Raw genomic sequence first — 15929 nt, 5'->3', positions numbered from 1 at the left:
TGGCCTGAGATCTAAATTGATACCACATCCAATAGATTTCAAATGCAAGCTCTGAAGCCTAAGTAATGCCTAAATAATGAGGTGGACAGCAAGGGAAAAAGGACTATTTTCTCTTACAAAGCAGATAATGTTAGTTCAGAGATTAAATATAGATTTCAGTATATCTGCATTACCAACGAACTGCAAAAATACGAAACAAAAATCTTCCAGGAAAAATTATCATTCTCGGGGAAACATTTAGGTCTGCAACAGGAAAGTGCGGAGTGCAGTTTAAATACGACAAATCAAGGAAAATGAATCCCTTACCCAAAAATATGTTCCTCCAACCACAAATAATAATATCATCCGTGCCCGACAGGCGACAACACCAACTCAGCATAATAATAGATTACATGAAACTGAAGCACAGTCTTGTTTTATCCGGCTGGTGAAATGTAGTTTAGAAGTGTTATAACCTAGCTGGCAATAGCTTGTACCATGGATTTATATATGTCTGAGGTGTGGCTTCGGATCAGTGTGGCTATCTGGCCTGTCAATTGCAATCCTGTCTGTAATGTAATGACGATGGTGACTCATCAAGCATGGTAAATAATAAAGGAGCCGCCCTGATGGTGATGGAAACCCCGGGCCTGGTTCCAGCACAGTTCAGGCCTCACCGAACCCTGGGCCTGTTCCAAATTGGTGTTAATATGGTCTGGGCTGCAGCTGTAGAGTAAAATGAGCGTTATTGATACCATGGAACTACAGGCCTTCCTCTGTGTGAAAGAACAGAACATGAAAAAAAGGAAATATGAAAACATGTCTGTGTTTGTGTGTGTGTGTGTGTGTGTGTGTGTGTGTGTGTGTGTGTGTGTGTGTGTGTGTGTGTAAGTAACAGCACATGCACGAGCGTGTTTGTCTATTAGTTTGTGCCTGTGCATGCTCATGCTCCCAAATGTATGTGTACATAGTGTAAGCGTCTTTGCCTGTGGGTGTGTTTGGTATTTCGCCATGCTCACATTTATATCTGTCTATGTTTTCCCTTTTCCTTCCTGCTGATGCCATCAGTACACACGTCGTGACTGATGACAGTCGTTGCCACAGTCTGATGCTCTGCTGCTTAATGTCCTTTTTGTTTATTAATTAACTGCAGGACATATATGCTGAGAGACACCTATTGATTCTACTGCTGCATTAATTGATTTTGTGCTTCACTAATCATATTGTTGCTGCAAGATCATTACTAGGCCTCTGTGTTGTCTTTGTTGTGGTGGATTGTGTGTTGATGCACTGTGCTTTTCTTAGTTTTGTGGGTGAAGTGTTGAATACAGTTGTCATTTTGAGTGATATCCGTCTATTGTTTATTATATGATAGTTTATTGAGAATAAGAGGGTGACAGAGAGGGTGACAAGTAAATCCTGACAATCAAGGCCAACTCTAAACTTCAGCTTTTCAAATCCTAAACTAGTCTGTTGTATTCTTGACTAAAAATTGTTGATATTTATAAATGTAAACATGAGTGGAACACTTAGTAGTATATGTTTTATAAATGGTTTTCAAATTAAATTAAGCAATTGCCACGATGATGTTACAGCTTTATTACCAAATAGTGCAAACATTAGCTGGAAGAAATAAAAAATATTTTCATACAGAACGAGCTGTTATCCCTCATCCACCCATTTTTCTTTTTCTCCATCCTGTTCTCTCAGATACATTGTATATATCTTAGAAACCTAAAATAATTTTGTAATTTTTTTGTACAAATTTTATATTTGTACAAATTGTACAAATTCTGTGAGTGAAAAGCTGAGTTCAAATCAAATGAAGAAATGAGTAAAGTCAAGTTGCAAGTCCTCTGATTCTAATGTTTCCGAACACACACACATCCAGACACATATAAACTTGTAGGCATGGAAAAAAGTAAACCTGAATTACATTGTAGAAAGTAGGCAGCAGAACCCTGACAGCTAATAAAAGGTGAGAGTGGCCTCTGATATAAAACACTACTATTCTATCATTGAAACAAACAGATTCCAGGGTTTGTGTGTATCTGACTGCCAGAGGCTCCCTAGTGAGTCTGACCGGGGTTACAGTGTAACCAAAGCGTCTGTCTCCTGCTCACCTCCCAGATCAGCCGGTTCAGCTTGACTGGGCCCAGTTGTCTTGGTTTCATACTGACAACTGTCTGGGAAAGGTCTGTCTGGGGTTCAAGTACATTAAAGTCATCCGCTCCCCTCCCACTGAGCCCCAACACAGATGGCTCCAGATGCAGCTGGCACAGCATGGAGCAGCACCTGACAGTGCTCATTCACTCAGACACACACAAAAATACACATATACAAGTATAAACACATGCAGACACACAAACTCAGGTATGGACACATCTGCTCACTTACTGTACCTAAATGCAAGTAAACCTGCACTCACACACTCTGATGGAAGCACATGCACTCAACTCACACCTATAAATACATAGACACACACGCTCACAGCAGGAACATATGCTGCGACGCATCTACAAATCCTCACAGTAGCGCACATTCAAATAAGCAATTAAAGACCCAGATTACTGCATGGCGCACACACACAGTCAAAATGTAAACCCACACATATTGTGCTCACTTTCAAACATATGCCAGGGCATGCTGACGTGCACATGAGCACAGTGCAGAAATCCCTTTGTCTCTGCAGGAGTGAGCAGGGAAGAGAGGAGCAGGACAGCTGAGAGAAGTCAAACTGAACACCCTCACCATTTATAACACAGAGACAGAGATGTAAATTGAGGACAATGCCTTCTATTGTACTGCACAAGATGCTAGGGTTATTAAGCCTTTGTGTTCGAATAGAGTTTTTACACAGAGCCACTCACCGGTGAGGGATTGCATTGCCAGGCAGTTGTACATGATGGTAAATGAAACATGAAACACAGTAGACTTTTAGTCTGAAAGAAATATGTAGTCTTCCTTTTTTAGCAGTATATCCTCAGTGACAGCCATTTGAGCCAGATGAATTGCCATTTCCCTGTGTTATATATAATCACACCCAGTAGATATTATAACATGCCTTTACAGGGATGCACTTAGATTGTGATGCTCTGGAAATGGTAAAGAAGTCCTCTTTTACAAATCTAACAACCAGGTTTACATTCGGGAATGTCAGGGGAGTGTGAATTAGGATGAGATGAAAGACAGATTCGAGTCACTTGCTGGTGCCACACTAAATGGGAAAATTGTTCGCTCCCCAAAATTGAAATGCCACTTTGGCATGTGTCTTTATTTAACTATTCTGTCTACGAGCAATGAAATCATTGGGATTAAATTTTTATTTAATCCTGTGACTGACACTATCATTATTTCGCTTGCAGGGACAGCTTGGACTTGGAGAGGACAGGATTCACATCTCTACTCCATGTCTTCTCAACTATTCTCGGATAGCAGAAGTCACACAGATACAAGCAGGGGACAGCTACAGTGCAGCTGTCACAGGTGAGCCGAGCGTCCTACCTGCTGTGGCAGCCCACAGAGGTTTCTTCTTTCCCTCAACGTAATTATTTTTGGCCTAAATGTGTTAAGAACAATTAAATAGCACGGCTTAACTCAAATCTCCAAAATCCTTAAAAGTTGTATTCACTCGCCATAATATATAAAACAACTTATTAACTTGAAAACCTTATTTTCCCAGCAGTATCCCTCACTGTGGCTCTGAGCCATGCTAATTTTTCATCTACATCATTTCATTGAGTTTTAATTAACACAACAAGGATTCAGTGTCCTCAAATGACACCACTCGGAGCACAAATTCAACCTCATTAGCTCTCAATATCTTTTAAACTAAGCAAAACTGTGCAATACTGCACCCCATTGCTGTGTTATGTGTTAGATGAAGTACATAATGAATTGATTTGTTGTTCAACCAGATATCCCCTAAACTACTAAGATATGTCAGTCCCTGTAGCTACTTTGTTATTAATAAGACTGGGAGATAAGAAAGCACTAACCACTTGCCTGGCTGTCTCTCCTGTAATTCCTAAAAAGCCAAACTCAGAGCCCTCTTTGCTAACTAAATTCAAGAACAGGTAGCTGCAGATGGTCCCGTTTTACCTTTCTCTGTCTTCAGTCTCTAACGTATGATTTTCAGCAATCTGATTTGTCTCCTCTCTGCTTCATAGAGAGCAACTGAACTGCCATGAAACTAGTTCTAATACATTTTCACCATTACAAAGTGTCAGGCAACTACTTCTCCTTCAATTGCCACTTGCCTTCTGCCAGACAGATGGAATTAAAGTGGTTATACTACAAATGTAACATCAGCCACTTAAAGAGAAAAGGCATTGTACTTGTTTCAAGACCAGGGCACATTTACAGTATACTGCTGTGCTGCAATATTCTGTTAAAAGAATTGCCTATTGTTGAACAGAGACGTCTGCTGGCACTGTGTGCGTACTTTCGCTGGAAATGCCACTGGTTCATTAAATGAACTGCAGTGAACATATTAAGTTTGGTCCCATTTGAATTCTTGGCGTGGAGAAGACTATTTGGAGAGCAGAGCCCTGCTTGCCTGTGGTACAGTTATGTCTTTAGGTGATCTATAAAATGTTATTATTTAAAACAAGCTCTTTATGGATTGCTTACGAGGCATGCTTAGCACATGATTGATCTGACCTTTCACAGACGGTCGTTCTTTGGGAAAACATCAGCCTTAACCTTTTTTAGCTGGATTACCCTGCCAGCGTCTCTGTACGTGTGTGTGTTTGTCTGTGTCCTTTTTCTGTGTCTGTCAGTCTGTATGTGTTAGTACGTGCATGTTAGTAGTGTAAGCACGTGTCTGTGTGTGTGGTAAAACGCCATCTAGAAACGCCTGCCTCAGAAGCTTTTATATGGTTTGCTTCACTGAGATGAAAATAATACATTACTGATTGATTGATCAATCATGTCTGAAAGGGTATCTGCGTCTGTGGGTGCTTGTGCGCGTGCACGCGCGCCCAGTCTGTGTACAGCTTGATGCTGAATAGAGATTGATGGAGGCCTGCCGTGAGGAGGATACTCAGTTATCTCCTTGTAATTAAAATCCACCTCATAAAGATTATTGACTCCCCCACCACACAAACCAGCATGCTCCCTTGCTTGGCAGGGTTTGCAAAGCGCTTCTTAAAAAATGAAAAATAGCATATTAAGCAGCACATATTTCCCATTTATGCGGAACATTTAGATGTGGTTAAGTTATCGTAATGTGCAATAAAACCTGGATGTGAAATTTGTAATCCACTTTGGAAAATTGCTTACTATATTGCTTTAACATCCCCTGAAAGAGCTTTTGAGATGTGTGTGCCAGGTTTATTGTACGCCATAATTTAAAAGTCCTCAATGCAGGCAGTAAATATAAATTTATTAGTGGCAGGTTTAAATAGGCAGACTGAGGTAGTATGAGTGAGTGGATGCTTGAGTGTTTGCTGTATGTGAGTTCATTCTTTGCGCGCGTGTGTGTGTGTGTGTTGTCTTTGGTAAGTGCCAACTGAGAATATGCTCCCTTTGCTCAGCACGCCATGAAAAAAGGTGAGTGTGTGTGTGTGTGTGTGTGTGTGTGTGTGTGTGTGTGTGTGTGTGTGTGTGTGTGTGGGGTTACCATCTCAGCACAATGTTGTACATCAATTCTCTTTTCTTTCTTAAATTCTTAAATTCTTAAATGCTTAAATTTGGATGAAATCACTGTAAGGTTCAGGAGCAAGCTAATCTGTGGTAGACTGGGGTCTGGCATCCCCCTGGCCCTGGGGCTGCTGGATAGAGAAAACCCACTTCTGGCACTTAGCTGTGTTATTCTGGTGTGACCACAAAATATGCATGTTATATTTCAACAGTCCGATGTAAATATGATCAAGGACCTGTGATCAGGAGCAGGTAATACAGTGGTGAGGGTTGGAAACATATGAAGATCATAACAACAACTCCTCTTCACATGGGTCGTTTTACTTTCAGTAGTTAAGGTAATATGTGGCATGGTAGTACTGCATGTATTTCTGAACATTTCCCCCTTTTGTTCATATCTTCAGCAGGTGGAGAGCTGTTTCTCTGGGGTCGGGTCCCCTGTGCATCCCGGGTAGGTGACCATCCAGGCCTCAAAAGGCTCTGGACCCCCCAGCCTGTTCCACCGGCAGGCAGAAAGGTGTGTGTGTGAGAGAAAGAGAGAGAGAGAGAGAGAAAAAGACTGCAAATGATGTTTAGGCTCCTCAAGTCTCAAGTAGATGAAAGCCGCAGGATTTTCTGAGTATATGAGTTTTAGCTGGATATGCATAAATTCTTAAAGGGTAAGTCCAGACTGAATCACATAGGGCTGAAAAGGCTGATTCTGCACTGCTTTCAATGAGTTTAAAGAATGTAGCACTCCTGACCCACACCCCAATCAATGACATCAAAGCAGGTGTTTAGCCTCTCACAGCTGATGAAGGCGTCATAAATCTAGATGTAGCCAAGAAAAAAAACTGAATTTGAATAAAAGAAAAAATCTCATGAGAATTAAACTCACAGTATGTAACTTCTGTTGTTAGTGGTCTCTCAATCAAAACAATAACAAAAGACAGCGTGTGGTTCATGTGGTTATGTCGGGAAGTAGTATGGGATCATGGGAGTTGTTGTCTTTACCACAATTGCTGTCAGCTTCCTCTGGTTTGGATTTCTTCAGTGTCAATCATTCAGGAGGTTTTTACAAGTAGCTGAATTAAAAATAAACAGAACAGGTGATTAGAACTGCTAAAAACACTGAATAAATCAGTTTCACATTAAAAGTGTATGTTTCACCAAGGCTGTATGGCAGATGTGAGACATCAGGGCTGGGCTGGGAACTGAGACTGCCGCTAACCTGTGTTTCAATTGTTTGATAACTTATGATCCAAATATTCAGGAGGTCTTTACCAGCAGCTGAGTTATTCGCAGAGGTGTCCTTCAATCCATAACCAGTGGACCAGGGGATTAAAACTGGTAGAAACACAGAATAAAGCAGTTTCATGATTAAAAAAAACAGTGATTCAGCTTTGCTGTCCAGTGGTCACAGGACGTCTTGTAGAGGCTGAGCTGCCTAACATTTTCTTGGCATTTTTCTCTAATAACTTAAGATCCAGTCATCAGATGACCAACATTCTTCATCCAGTTAAAATACATAATTGAAAATGACCAAGGTGTGAAAAGGGTATCTTAAAAATGTGGCTTAGAAATGAATAAAAGTCAATTTTGACTGCTTCTGGCACACAACCACAATGCCTATGCTGTGAGTAGGGGACATGACGCCATTGACAGGTGAAGCAAATGGACCGTTACCATGATTAAAATCAAGGATTTCTCTAGGTTTGAGGAAACATTGCTGGAAACATTTGGGATTATGTAAGTACACAACTCAGGAAATATATAACATAAGTCTAGTCATTTTTAGCCATGTCACTGTGGAAAGATTAAATGTAATAGTTTTAAACATTTTGCAGATTTGTTTCATGGAAAACAAATGAATCTTTAATGGAGACCTCATCGTGCAAAGAGGTGTAAGCAAAAACATCAACCAGTAAACCCTTTGAAGATGTTTCTGCCCCTTCTCTGTAATCAGTCTTTTTGTCCCTACCTGCCCTATTGGTTTATAATTGAGAATGATTCCACACTGATTTTTACCATATCAACATTATGTGTTATTTATTCTCTAATTACAGTTCAGTTCGATTCAACATGATGCATTTGCAGGGGAAAGTTCTCAGCTGCTTTGAAAAAAAAAACTGTTCTCATTTTATCTCAGGTGTGTGATGTTGCCTGTGGTACCTGGCATATGATGGCCCTCAGCACAAGTGAGTACCCTATCATCCATTCCCAAATGTTCATATCTCTCTGGTTTATTGTTTTAGGGGCAATGAGAGTGGGTCAGCGAAGGTTAACCAGTCAAATTCTTCCTAGTCCTCCCTTTCCCCTCCACACCTGCTTCTCTTCCCTTTCTCCAAATTATGCCTTTCTCCTCCTCAAAGCCCCTCCTCACTCACTTTTCACTCATCAAACCATAATTCACTTCAGAGGGAAGCATCATTAATGCACAGTAGGACCCAGCAGCTTGATGTGTGCTAATTATATTGTGTGTTTTACACGCTGGATGACTTTTGCTTAGTCAGTGATGAGCTCAGTCTCCCGTAATTGTTTTTTGGATATGATGAGTTTATAAAAGCCTGTGTTTGTGTGTGTGTGTGTGTGTGTGTGTGTGTGTGTGTGTGTGTGTGTGTGTGTGTGTGTGTGTTTGTGTTTGTATCTGGGCGTGTTACAGATGTGTGTTTACCCGTGCATCATATCTGTGTGTGCCTATGCATGTGTAGTCTTGCATTAAGGCTGTGCGCACACATGTATACAACATACACTGTATTTAAGTAGCCAGAGAGACGAGATTATTCCACGGCTCCACACATCACACGCTTCTGTGAACTTAATAATGATTAGCAAACACTCAAAATCTCAAGATCATTCTGACACATTAAAACTGCATGCAACTTTAAACTCCATCAATCCCACACAAAACTTTGACACGCACCATCAAACGTGGCACTTCGCTCCATGACTTGCTTGCGTTCTCCACAACCCATGTGATCCTTTTAGCACTGAACATCAATCTCAGAGCTATAGCTAGAAATGCTGCTCAGCCTTTGGCTAATCACGCTGATTGGAGGTGTCCTTTGGCTCACCTGGGGGCTTCCAATCCTATTAGGCCAACCGTCCTGAGCCTAGCACACCCAGCAGCCGCTCGTGTTTGATCACTGGTGCTTAAAGCCCACACTTGTCCTCTTATGTTGGTGTTGAGGCATGGAGGAGAGGAGCGGCTGGGTGGGGTTTGGTGGGGGGGTTAAAATGTGATCTCCTTAACTCTCTAGGGGGGCAGAGGGGAGTTCGGTGCCCCACCTCCCTTACTGACACTCCTCTGCTCCTCCAACTGGAGCTGGTCTTTAAACTTCAGATGTCAGTTGAAAGGCGGAACAGAGCGAGTTGTTTCCAAGCAAAAGGGAGAGAGATGGAGGGAACGGCAGACTGAAAGACTGAGGAGGCTGAGCCTGTATGTTTCTGTTGTGTTTTCATCTTTCAAAGAATTTTTTTGGAGAGTGTAAGTGGTTGTTTTGAAGTTTATTTATATTTATCTCAGTTCACATCCCTCTATCTTTCTCTCTCAGTCCATGGAAGCATGGAAGTTCTGTCATCTAGTTAGAAGTCAATACACCTGATCCCCCAAGGCCTGTCACCTCTTTCTACCTTTTTCTCTACCACATACTCTACCTCCCCTCCATTACTCCCTCACTCAACCTTCCTCCTGACTGCTCTTCTCCCTCACTGCACACCCATCACTATGTCTCTTGTGGCTCTCCTTCTTCCTCCCCTCCTCCCCTTTTACTCCCCTCCTCCTTCTCCTCCTTCGTCCCCGGGCCAGGAGCGCCCAGGAAGAACCATGTGTTTCCAAAGTGGACTGGATGGGAAATCGAAGCAGGGCTTCTGTGTTTATCAAGCCACAGCTCCGTCACCTTGCTCCAACTCCCATCTGGAGGCCCCGGCAAATTGGTGACAGCAGCAACAACCCTGCAGCACACATGCCCCTTTTTTCTGTACGCACATCCACACACACACACACACATACATAGCATTGCACCTTGGTCTGTTTAGTTTTATTGCTGGTGTCAGGTGAGGAGGTGGAGGTAGGAGTGCTGTCTAATGTTCACCTCACACACACATTCACACACAGACACACTCACACACAGTCATTTCCACCCCTGCCGACACCTTGGCTAACAAGACCTGTGAACCGCAGTGACAGAACTCCGAGACTTGTCAGAGTCCCAGTCATTTAGTGCCAAGACCTAGCCCCAGCTCTAACCCAACAGGGTTTCTGTATGTATCACCAAGCCACAATAGGCTCCACAGTGGTATACTGAACATGAGTCTACTGAATACTACTGCTCCTCCAGGTTAATATTGGTTAAATGGCACCTTTTTTTACAGTGATCTGCAGTAGTTCTTTCTACAAGATACAAAATTACTTAATTACAGTTAGTTACTGTAACTGTAACAGTTATTCACAGAGTAACATTATAGTTAAATGACATGAAATGTTTGTGTCTCATGGTTCACTTTAACTTTACCCTCAGTTTACACCTCATTATGTTGATCTGCATCATCACATGTGACATTTTTTAATCTACAAATATTTGAATGTGTGCTGTTACTCTTGTCTGTCTGTGTTGCCTGTGTGCCAGCACAGTTATGTGTCTGTAAACCTGCTGTGTCCACAGGCATCTTTATCTGACCTATCCAGTAGTCGTGAGTCATTACAGGGAGTTGTGCATGAACCACTGCACCTTTTGTTGCATGTATACAGGGTGTTCGCTGCTCAATACCTTTTTCAGTGCCCCCTCTCTTCTCTTTGGTGTGATCAAGGAAGCAGAGGAGAAAGGAGAGCTGACTCGGGTTAGAGCCCTGCACAGCTTTGCTACCTTGAAAATGAACTGCACAAACAACGGCTGGCCATTGTGCCTAAGCGCTTACAATGATGCCATTTAAGAGAGTATTGATCCAGGCAGTGCAGGGTCAATCATTGGATCAATGATGTGTGGGCTGGTCGGCTGGAAGGCTGGTTGACTGCATGAATGAATGGATGGCTGGATAACGGATGAATGGACGGTTGGATAATGGATGGATGGATATTTGGATTGATTCACGGATGGATTTGAAGACTGATATATGGGGTTTGCAGTAGTGTCAGGTCAGCACAGACATGAACTTGTTATAGTCTGAGGATTTCAGTTTTCTGTCCTGTTTTGTGCTGGATTGTGTCCACTCAGTCTGGTACACCTCTTGAAGATCATCACCTACACTGAAATTTACTGTAGGTTCACATTATGTGATGCGTGTCCCATTCAAAGAAACATTCCTTTACACAGTCAGTTTAAGTCAACAACAACAAACTTGCTTGGTCATAACTTTGTAGACTGTTACTGTAGTTGTTACTAAGGAGGTCATGCACCTCTTAAACACATCCACTACCTGCTAATGTACACAAGCTTAGGTTGACATTCCACAAGGAGTTATACTGTGTATATCTAAAGATTTACTGTGGCACAGAAGAGTGGGAAATATAAATTAAAAAAGAGTCATTGTCATTAGCATGTTTCTTGGTGGGTTCTTGTGATGTGTTTACACCAGGGTTGATTGACCTAGTTACCCAGCCCCTGGCAGTGCAACACGGAGAAATATAACACAATGCAACACAAGGGAGAGGTGTAGATTCCTTTATTATTCTTACATGTGAGATTCATGTGAGTGAACACACAACACGCATTGACACATACACAAAGAGCAGTGATCATCTGGGGCTCACAGGGGTCGTGCCTTGTGACGAAGTGAAAGGAGGGAGAATGCTTATTTAAAATTCTGTAAGAGATGTCAATTGTGCCCTCTGCATATTTCTATGGAAAATTTGTAAATAGATCCTTTGTAAATAGCTTCTCTCTTGCCAATCACCCTGTCTGCTCTCTGCACAGCAGCATTAAAAATTGATCCTTAGCCGCACCAGGGTGAAATGCTAACATCGCTGCCAAATGACTGATTAAAAAGAAAAACCTTTAATCTTTGCTTAAAAGTGTCTTCTGCCTTGGCATGCCTTTCCCCTGTGCTCCTCTATCTTCCAAGGCTGTGAAGGGAAGGAGGGGGTCGCCGTGGGGGAAACGGGGTCACGCTTCATGTAGAGTCAGCACTGTACAGTGATATAGCTCTAGAGGTGAGGGATTTCACTGAGAGCAGATCTAGGAATTGACATGTATTACTCTCCTCTGAATTTAACCTTAAGTCAAAGGTTAAAAACACATTTGAGCATTCCACAAGAGGGGGGGGGGGGGGCAAATGTGTTGGCACTCCTGCTAATAGCTTGTAAAAAATGTAGCTTTTTATCCAACTTTACCATGCAAGTTAACAAAAACCAGCAGGGCTACACTGACACACTGACACACTCTCTTTTTTTAAAGGTGTTCAAATAGTGATATGACAACCAAAGTGTTATGAAACAGAGAACCACAAGCAAAAGCTTTTTAAAAAAGAATAATAATAAAAGAAATTAAAGTGTTGATTGGAGATGCTGAGAAGTGTGTTTGTGTTTCAGGGAGCAGAGAGGAGAACAGAGAATATGATCACCCAGAATGTGAGGCTTTCTTCAGAGACCATGTCAGCAGTCTGCTACCAACGGAGCATGCAGAGAAAGAAAACACAGTGCCAGTAAGATAAACACACCTCCTCTTTTTGTTCTATAGCCGTTTTATTGACTTACTTGCATACTGTATAGCTCAATCTGTAACCCATTTGCTAACTCAACAGCTCCCTAACTCTTGCAGTTGATCGGTCCTGATTGATATCTTCCTCTTCCACACTCCCTGCCTGCCTTGTTGATATCCTCGTTCCCACGCACCCATTGTTTGCTTCTCAAATCCTCTTTCATTAATTTTTTTCTGTTTCTTTATGCATGCTGTAAATGAACATATCAGTAGCGAGTGATACAGTATAACAAGTTGCACTTGAGTAAACAGCACAGCCCTCAAAACATTAAGTAGTAAATATATTCACTCACCTCTCAGAATATCAGTGAGGACCACTAAATTGTCACCCAGAGCCACACACACACATACATACACACACACATCCAAGCTCCCGCCCCTCCCCATCGCTCTGTCATTCAGGTGTTTACTGTCATTCATACTCAGGGTTTTGTATAATCCTCTCACCACACCTGAGTGCTCCCCACTCAGTGTCACTGGATTTACTCTCTCTCTCTCACCCCTCTCGCTCTCTCTCTCCCTCACACTTCCCCTCTCCTCCGGTGTACAGCCTTTTTCATTTTGCATCACAGCCATTCTTATACACACGTTGTCATTTCTTATGTAAATAACCACAGATAAAAAGACAGTAACAGACATTTTAAGATTTACACACTCCACTCTGCGCGTATGTTTTCAGTCATCCACTCTCATCAGCCAGTTTGTTTGTAGAAGTGTCTTTGCCTGTAGCCATAAATTAGGGGTTGTGATTTAACTCATTGAGACAAAAGAGAAAGACAACGAAACATGAATAAAACAAATGATGTGGAGAAGGTGAGGGGGAGAGAGAGTGCGAGGAGAGGAGGGTGAACTGAAGGCAGAAATGGGCCAGTATGTATTTCTGCTCTACTTTCACTTGGGGAAGGCTTCATTAAGAAGTCTGTTTCCAGAGCATGGTGGAATCTGTGTGTGTGCGTGTGCATGTGTGCACAGGAGGGAGTGTATATGTTCATAGGTTAATGCGTGAGACTGTGTCAGTGCACATGCACATTCATGCATACATGCGTGTATGCTCATAAAAATATTTGTGCGTGTTCAGTAAGAGGGATCGCTTTAATAATTTAAACCCAGAACTCTCTAATTGCTATCAAGTTTTTAAATGGGGTCAAATGTTGCGGTGCAGTTTCATGCAGCTTTTCTTTTGCCTTAAGTCTGTATCATTACATCTGGTGCTACAGTGCTGCTGCTTCATTGAACTTGAACCTCTAAATTCTGTATTTGCCTATTGACTGGGGCTCTGCTCTCAGACTGGAGAGACATGCTGCACCAGGCTGAGGCTGAGGAGGGAATCTAGTTTTACTGCTGTGGTAGAGTTGTGTTAGTCCAACTACTCATGTCTGTTACATAGAGAACACTCTGTGAGAGATATGGTGAGTCGTAAACATCAAACAGAGGTGTACACACACACACACACACACACACACACACACACAGAGAGAGAGAGGAGCCTAAGGCACCGCACAGAGCTGGTATTAGATTTAAGCCCCCTAATAAAGCCAATTAGAATTATACTGTGCACTGGTGAAAGCAACTTTACCAGGACGATTCTCTCATCTCCATACATGCACATGCAGACATACAGACATGCAGCATGCACATGAATATGCATATGTAAACGTATCCTGACTGCTGCACATTTGCAGCTCAACCAGAAATACCATGGCTAAGTCCCAGTTTTAGTTACTAATTATTCAACAGCAAATGTAACTAGTTACACTACTTGTTATATTACTTTCGTTCCTCAGCACAGCTCTGTCAATGATCCCTTTAAAAACCCCCAAAGCCCACACACCCGTGCATTATATCTCCAGTATTTGTATGTGGAAGTAGAAAATGAGACGTGGTTTAACAGCCTCTCAAACCAGTCAACCAACTGTCCAGCTTTAAACAAAAACAAGCTAATTAGCTGAATGTAGACTTACCAGTGGTTAACATTAGCATGACAACTAAAAACCCACAACATTTATCACATTTTTGGATTTACCAGGATGTGCTTTTCTAGTTACCAAAAGTGATTTTTATTGCTACTGGGAGGATTATTTCTCACCTCCCTACGCCTCCAGTCTCTGCGTCAAGCTATCACATCCTGGTCCAGTATCTCCACTGAATGATATCAGGCCTCATCAAATTCCTGGTAGGACAGCCAACATGCAAACTCTTAAATAGTCAAAAAAATGGAGCGTTACTGGGATTACTATCTGTAATGTAATTACCAAATGTAATTTATGAAAAATTATCATAGATTATCACATAAATTATCACAGCTGGTTGTAGTTTATGACAAATCAAATCATTTGATGCAGCTAAACGCTAAATACTTTCACATGTTGTCTGTTTTGCTATAAAATTAATTTGACTGTGCATTTAAAATACTTGTGTCACAAGAGGAACAACCTAAATAGATATTGTGTATCCTCCTGGCAGGACTTCAAGCACAAGATTCAGGATCTGGAGAGACCAGAGGGCTTTGAGGAGCAGGAGACAGATGAAGAAAGTGAGAGTGCAGAGGAAGAAAAAAATCGTGAGGAAAGACCAAACAAAGATGAGGGAGATGGAGCATTACATGATTCAGCATTTGCCATTGCCAGGTCTGCAACGGGGATGGACAGGAGAGGAAATGGCCATTCATCAATCACATCTTACCAGGGGAATGAGAGGGAGGGTGTGAGAACAGCACGGCCACTGAAGCTGAGGAAAGAACCACTCAGGAGCAGAGCAAGCAGAGACGTAGTCTTCACCACTTTGCATCTTTTACCGAGGTCAGAGGGAGAGCAATGCAGAGCGACTGCCAGCACCCTGCCCCGTCTACTGATAGGACAACAAGCTCAGAGCAGGGTCTTAGCTGAGGATCGAAAGGTGAGTGTCAATGTGGTTATCACAAAGAACAAATCTAAATGGTCCAGCTTGTCACTGTTGTGTTTCCCATGAGAAGAGTGCATATGTCTTCAAAGGGAAACAAACATCCATGTTTGCTCATATTAAATTTCTTTAACTTCGCCTCTTTAATCTCAGTGCATGTAATCCAAACATCAGATCTGGCTGTCACCGGTGTGGAGGCGTATTGTTTTCAGGTTGTCCATACATAAATACGTACATATGTCCCATTCTCGTGGACACAATATCTCAGTAAGCTCCTAATGGAACTTCTTCAAATTTGGCACAAACATTCACTTGGACTCAAGGACAGACTTATTAGATTTTAGTGATCAAATGTCAAGTTCAGTGTGACGTCACAAAACACTTTTTAGCCATTACTCAAGACTTCACACAGCAATTATGACAAAATCATCCATCACACAAATGGGGTATATGTGGCTGGATAAACAGGGATGTAATCTGAAACTAGTCTGAGTTGCGGGGGCATACAACTGCAAGGCGGTGATTGTAGTTACTTTTATTAGACTGTTGACAGTAGAGGTGAAGGGAAACATCAGGGTGACCTGGCAACATCACAGGGCAGCTGGCCCTCAACCCCTTATTCTTTATACTTACTCTAATGTCTGAGAGAGCTACAGTAAGTGGTTTTGAACTCTGATAGGCAATACTGAATCACTTTGGAGATTAAAGAAAGTATATATTAAGTGGTTGGCAGGC

At 42.0% G+C, this 15929-nt stretch overlaps 1 protein-coding gene across 3 annotated transcripts in view; it reads left to right on the top strand.

Moving 5' to 3' along the window:
- Positions 1-15929, top strand: part of LOC139623962 (uncharacterized) — a 296887-nt gene that overhangs the window by 271350 nt on the left and 9608 nt on the right. Inside the window, exons 9-14 of one of the 3 annotated variants that reach the window (XR_011691618.1) lie at positions 3345-3465; positions 6027-6139; positions 7751-7799; positions 9410-9581; positions 12128-12240; positions 14760-14823. Coding sequence is in view for 2 of the 3 variants with exons in the window: in XM_071482655.1 (XP_071338756.1) it covers positions 3345-3465; positions 6027-6139; positions 7751-7799; positions 12128-12240; positions 14760-15191 (828 nt within the window). In the remaining variant the exon portion in view is untranslated. Of the gene's footprint in view, positions 1-3344; positions 3466-6026; positions 6140-7750; positions 7800-9409; positions 9582-12127; positions 12241-14759; positions 15192-15929 lie in introns of those variants that run through there. The other 2 variants (XM_071482656.1, XM_071482655.1) reach the window with 2 other exon arrangements.

Source organism: Trachinotus anak, unplaced genomic scaffold, assembly GCF_046630095.1.
Source record: "Trachinotus anak isolate AG129_WGS33_773 ecotype Australia unplaced genomic scaffold, CSIRO_AGI_Tana_v1 ptg000008l, whole genome shotgun sequence".
Lineage (NCBI taxonomy): Eukaryota > Metazoa > Chordata > Actinopteri > Carangiformes > Carangidae > Trachinotus > Trachinotus anak.
This window is presented reverse-complemented; position numbering and strand designations above follow the sequence as displayed.